At 45.9% G+C, this 6,019-nt stretch overlaps 1 protein-coding gene across 1 annotated transcript in view; it reads right to left on the bottom strand.

Annotated features, from left to right (window-relative positions):
- Positions 1–766: 766 nt before the first annotated feature.
- CHP1 (calcineurin like EF-hand protein 1) overlaps positions 767–6,019 on the bottom strand; it is a 50,626-nt gene continuing 45,373 nt past the window's right edge. Inside the window, exons 6-7 of the mRNA XM_054450309.2 lie at positions 3,780–3,902; positions 767–3,332 (exon numbers count right to left, since the gene is read on the bottom strand). Of these exons, the coding sequence (XP_054306284.1) occupies positions 3,279–3,332; positions 3,780–3,902 (177 nt within the window). The 3' untranslated portion in view covers positions 767–3,278. The remainder of the gene's footprint in view (positions 3,333–3,779; positions 3,903–6,019) is intronic.

Here is a 6,019-nt window from a genome sequence, read left to right as displayed (position 1 = left end):
GCTCCTCTTCGGGGTTATGACAAGCGGGGCCCAGCGTAGGCAGTGTAGGTCCACTATGCTTGCCAAACACCAAAAGGGCTGTCATCTGGGTGGATTCTTAGAAATGCAGATTCCTGGCCTGGCGCGGTGGCGCACGGCTGTAATCCCAGCACTTTGGGAGGCTGAGGCGGGTGGATCAGCTGAGGTCAGGAGTTCAAGACCAGCCTGGCCAACATGGTGAAACCCCCTCTACCAAAAATACAAAAATTAGCCAGGTGTGGTGGCACGTGCCTGTAATCCCAGCTACTCAGGAGGCTGAGGCAGGAGAATTGCTTGAACCTGGGAGGCGGAGGTTGCAGTGAGCCAAGACCGTGCCATTACACTCCAGCCTGGGCAAGAGTGAGACTCAATCTCAAAAAAGAAATGAAAAGAAAAAGCCATGTAAAACCAGAGTATGTCACCGCTGAGGCTGCACATGAATGAGGTGGGCAACTTAAGGAATGGACATACTGGATTTTTAGGCTTTTTCTACATTTAAGGAGTCAGGGAGTCAAGAATAGAAATTGCGTCTTAGCTGGAATGAATGGGAAGTGGCCATGGCTGACAAAACCATATCGAAGCCAAAAGTGCTGGCCCCTCGATGAATGTTTCCACTTCATATATCCAGGCAGCAGCAGAGTAGACTGCAGCTGACAGTACAGACATAAACTTGAGTAAGGGAGACACTGTGATTTCAAACTTGAAGGGACTAAGTTACATAAAATTCTTGTAAAATGGAAAAAAGTTATTTTGTTTCAACCACAAGTATTTATTGATGGATAGAAGATACAATTTTCATGGAACAATAAGGCACAACCGTGGAGTAAAACACTTTGCTATACAGCCAAAAGGGGGGAAAAGCTATAACCTTAGGAACTTTATGCCAATCAAGAAGCCTCTAAAGTACCTCTCTAATATAGATCAGTATCAGACATTCTTCCCTTTTACATAATTCCTATATTACATCACTTAATCATAAAGTCTGACTGATACTTCATAAAGAATTCCTCATTCATTTATATTTGAGCCATCCAGCCTGGCTACTCCCCTGTTCTCCACCCTTTTCCATCACTTTGCAGTGGTATTTTTTAGCAATCCCCTTCCTAAAGAATTACCTACACATCTTCAATAGTTTTCCAAAGCAAGGAAACAAGCAAGCAAGCAATGAGTCAGAAAGTCAGCCAAGGGCAGATGTGTGGATAAATACACTCATAGAGACATACATTAGGATAGCAATAGCCTGATTCACTTAAGTCTAAACTAAGCTGACTTGGCAGAAAAGTTGCTGTGGCTCGCTCAAAGACCTGTAATGCCACCTCAGGTTGTGCTACTAGTGCCAGACCTCTTGTTTTTAAGGGATTAGCAGTGGTCTAAACAAGCAGCCAGGGAGCTAATGTAACCAGGCAGCTAATGATACAACAGTCAATGCTTTGGACATGTATTAGGAGCAGACTATGCCTTCCATCATTAACATTTGCCACGTGTAAAATTCATAAAGAATTTTGTGGCTGAGCACGGTGGCTCATGCCTGTAATCCCAGCACTTTGGGAGGCCAAGGCAGGAGGATCACCTGAGGTCAGGAGTTCAAGACCAACCTGGCCAACATGGTGAAACTCCCTCTCTACTAAAAATGCAAAAATTACCCAGGTATGGTGGCACACGTCTGTAATCCCAGCTACTTGGGAGGCTGAGGTGGGAGAATTGCTTGAACCCAGGAGGCAGAGGTTGCAGTGAGCCAAGATCACACCACTGCACTCCAGCCTGGGCAACAGAGTGAGACTCCGTCTCAAAAAAAAGAATTTTGTGCAAAACTTCAAGACACTAAGGAAACAATCTTTAAATATTTTGGACTGGGGCCAGGCGTGGTGGCTCACACCTGTAATCCCAGCACTTTGGGAGGCTGAGGGGGGCGGATCACGAGGTCAGGAGTTCGAGACCAGCCTGGCCAACATGGTGAAACCCTGTCTCCACTAAAAATACAAAAAATTAGCCGGGCATGGTGGTGTACACCTGTAATCCCAGCTACTTGGGAGGCTGAGGCAGGAGAATCACTTAAACCCAGGAGGCTGAGGTTGCAGTGAGCGATCGCACCACTGCACTCCAGCCTGGGTGACAGAGCAAGACTCTGTCTCAAAAAAAAAAAAATTTGGACTGGGATATTAGGCACTTCCGTAACACTAATCTTTCTACTTGGAAATGTGAAGTGGAAAACATTCCAGTGCACATAACACTGAGGCATAAACCATGCTGCAAAGGTGTGAATGCATGAGGCTTTATAGGGTGCCCAGCCTCCTTGTTAAAAAAAGCCATGTGAAAGTCCCTAGGCATATTGTCAGAGCAGCCATTCTGATGGTAACAGTGTCCCCAAACTAAGCAAACCTGTAAGCATACTGCTGTTTTTTGAACAGTCAACACTGCATTAACAAGAGGAGCCACATAGGTACAAAGTTGAGAATCAGAGGCCAGAGGTAGAGTGATGTGGGCAAGCAACCTAGAAGACTTGACTCCATACCTCTCACCAAGGCCACCTTTCAAAAAGGGTATCTCCACCCAGCAGCCTTTGATGACACAGCAGAGTGCAGAGGATGGTCTCATACTTCTGAGAGAAGTGTTGGTTACCAAAAAGCTCCTGGAGAGGCAACATCCCAGAGGCCCATTTAATAATGAAGGTAAATAAAAACTGCCAGACCTCTGAACTATCCTGCCAAGCCAGAAATACATATATAGGGCATAGCTTGTGGTGCCAAGTAGAACAGAGGAGATTTTGAGGCTTAATGAAAAGCAGAAAGACTGCCAGAGTAAGTGAACAGTATGTTGGATGACAGGGAAGTAGGAAGCAAAGAACATATAAAAAGGATGAAGAAGCATGCTGGCAGACTCGCTGGAGGGAAGGCAGCAGGGCTACAGTCTACTTCTGGTGAAAGAGCTTTGCTGGCTTGTCTTTGGCATGATTGCCTCTCTCACTTTCTCAGACTGGATGGATGTGTGGCATTCAGCAGCAGAATGGGGAAGATGATATTTATAAATGAAGAACTAGTGAATGGATACTGAACAGAAATATATAGGGTGTACCATTCTGTAATGCCCTGTTTATACACCAAAGGCAGGTTTGTGTTGACAGAACATATTTGGGGTTGTCATGCAACAGCAGTAGTACTTTGGGAGAAGGGGAATGAGGGGGTGGAGGTGGAGTTGGTGGAAGGAGGACTTTCAAGTTCCAGTTCTTAAATACTAGACCGCAAGGAACAGTTTGGTCTCCTTTAGTGAAGAAATCGGATGCTCATTTTCTGTTCTACATCCACCTTCTCCAAAACCTGGGGGAGAAAACCAGTAACAGTTACAAAGGTTATGAAGGTTACAACACTCCCAAGCTCTTATCTGAGTAATGTTTTCCCCCCTTCCTCCTGTGCAGTAAAATGTAACTTTTTTTTTTTTTTTTTGGATACGGGGTCTCACTCTGTTGCCAGGCTGGAGTGCAGTGGTGTGGTCTCGGCTCACTGCAACCTTGGCCTCCTGGGTTCAAGCGATTCTCCTGCCTCAGCCTCCCAAGTAGCTGGGATTACAGGCACGTGCCACCACGCCTGGCTAACTTTTGTATTTTTAGTACAGATGGAGTTTCACCATGTTAGCCAGGCTGGTCTTGAACTCCTGACCTCATGATCCGCCCGCCTTGGCCTCCCAAAGTGCTGGGATTACAGGCGTAAGCCACCGCGCCCGGCCACTAAAACGTAACTTTTTCAAACAAGAGGTAAGTGACCAACCTTAACAAATTCTGTGAAAGATATGGCACTGTCCCCATCCTGATCAGCCTCCTGAATGGTCCTGTCTGCGATGCTGCCCAGCTGCTCATCTGAGATATTTACTCCGACCATCATGCGTAGCACCTGGAAGACCAAGAGCCAGGAATTACAAGGGCCTTGGGAATCAGAGGGACTCTTTACTAAGATTAAAAATAAAGCTATCACCATCCTCCTTTTCCTTTGATGTCCTCAAATACAGTCATACACTGCATAATAATGTTTTGGTTAATGACCGACTGCATATATAATGGTGGTGCTATAAGATTATAATACTGTATTTTGATGAGAACACATGGACACAAAAAGGGGAACCACAGACACTGGGGCCTACCAGAGGGTGGAGTAGGAGGTGAGAGAGAAACAGAAAAAATAACTATTGGGTGCTAGGCTTAGTACCTGGGTGGCAAAATAATCTGTACATCAAACCCCCATGACAAGAGTTTACCTACATAACTAACCTGCATATGTAGCCCTGAACCTAAAAGTTAAATTTTTTTCCTTTTTTTTTTTTTTGAGACGGAATCTCACTCTGTCGCCCAGGCTGGAGGGCAGTGGCACGATCTCAGCTCACTGCAAGCTCCGCCTCCTTCTCCTGCCTCAGCCTCCCGCGTAGCTAGGATTATAGGCGCCTGCCACCGTGCCCAGCTAGGCTAATTTTTTGTATTTTTAGTAGAGACGGGGTTTCACCGTGTTAGCCAGGATGGTCTCGATCTCCTGACCTCGTGATCCGCCCACCTCAGTCTCCCAAAGTGCTGGGATTACAGGCATGAGCCACTGTGCCTGGCCAAAAAATTTTTTTAAAAAGATTACAGTATCATATTTTTACTGTACCTTTTCCATGTTTAGATGTAAGTATTTGTTTTTGGGGTTTTTTTTTGAGACAGGGTCTCACTCTGTTGCCCAAGCTGGAGTGCTGGAGTGCAAATGTGGTTCACTGCAGCCTCACCTCCCAAGCTCAAGTGATCCTCTCACCTCAGCCTCCCAAGGAACTGGTACTACACTACAGGTGCGTGCAACCATGCCTAATTTTTTTTTTTTTTTTTCCTGAGGCAGAGTTTCACTCTTGTTGCCCAGGCTGGAGTGCAATGGCACAATCTCGGCTCACTGCAACCTCTGCCTCCCCGGTTCAAGCGATTCTCCTGCCTCAGCCTCCCGAGTAGCTGGGATTACAGGGATGTGCCACCACACCCAGCTAATTTTTGTATTTTTAGTAGAGACGGGGTTTCGCCATGTTGGCCAGGATGGTGTGCAACTCCTGACCTCATGATCTGCCCGCCTCCGCCTCCCAAAGTGCTGAGATTACAGGGGTGAGCCACTGCGCCCAGCCAGTTGGCTAATTTTTCAAAATTTTTTGTAGCGATGAGGTCTCACTGTGTTGCCCAGGCTGGCCTTCAGCTCCTGGGCTCAAGCAATTCTCCCTCTGCCACCTCCCAAAGTGCTGAGATTATAGGCGTGAGCCACCATGCCCAGCCACAGATATGTTTAGATACACAAATACTTACCATTATGTTACAACTGCATATAGTAGTCAGAACAGTAACGTGCTGCACGGGTTTGTAGTCTAGGAACAATAGGCTACACCATATAGCCTAGGCGTGTAGTAGGCTATACCATCTAGGTTCATGTAGGTACATTCTGTGATGTTCCTACAACTATAAAATTGCCTAACATTGCATATCTCAGAATGTATCCCCATCTTTACCATCATGTGACTAAGTGACAGCTAAAAGGCTGAAACCCTTATCTTCTCATCCAGGCAATGATGTAAGCAGAACTTATCTAGGTGACTGGATACGAAGACAAAGACTAAGGGAGAGTCCTTTAAATTTTGCCCTTCCTCATTCTTCTTCCCCAGAACACAGATACGCTGTCTGGTGGCACTGCAGCCACCCTGGAGCCATGAGCTGAGTAATATGAGCTATGGATGCCAGGGCAAGAACACAGAATAAGCCTGGTTCCTGGACATCACTTAGGTACTGTACCAGCCTGGACAATCTATGCCAAACATTCTTGTTGCGTGAGCCTAACTAGTTCCTTATTGATTTAAATCAGTTTGGTGGGGCTTTCTGAAATCCCACCCAAAATGTAGTCCTCTTTGAAGTGCTGCATTAAGCCAACTATTCCTAAAGTATGGCCCAAGAAAACATAAAAATCCTTGAAGAGTTAAATGCTAAATCCCCTTCTGAGAAAAATAACAAGCA

Source organism: Pongo pygmaeus, chromosome 16 (genome assembly GCF_028885625.2).
Source record: "Pongo pygmaeus isolate AG05252 chromosome 16, NHGRI_mPonPyg2-v2.0_pri, whole genome shotgun sequence".
Taxonomy (NCBI): domain Eukaryota; kingdom Metazoa; phylum Chordata; class Mammalia; order Primates; family Hominidae; genus Pongo; species Pongo pygmaeus.
The sequence above is the reverse complement of the archived record's forward strand: the minus strand, read 5'-3'. Positions and strand labels throughout refer to the sequence as shown.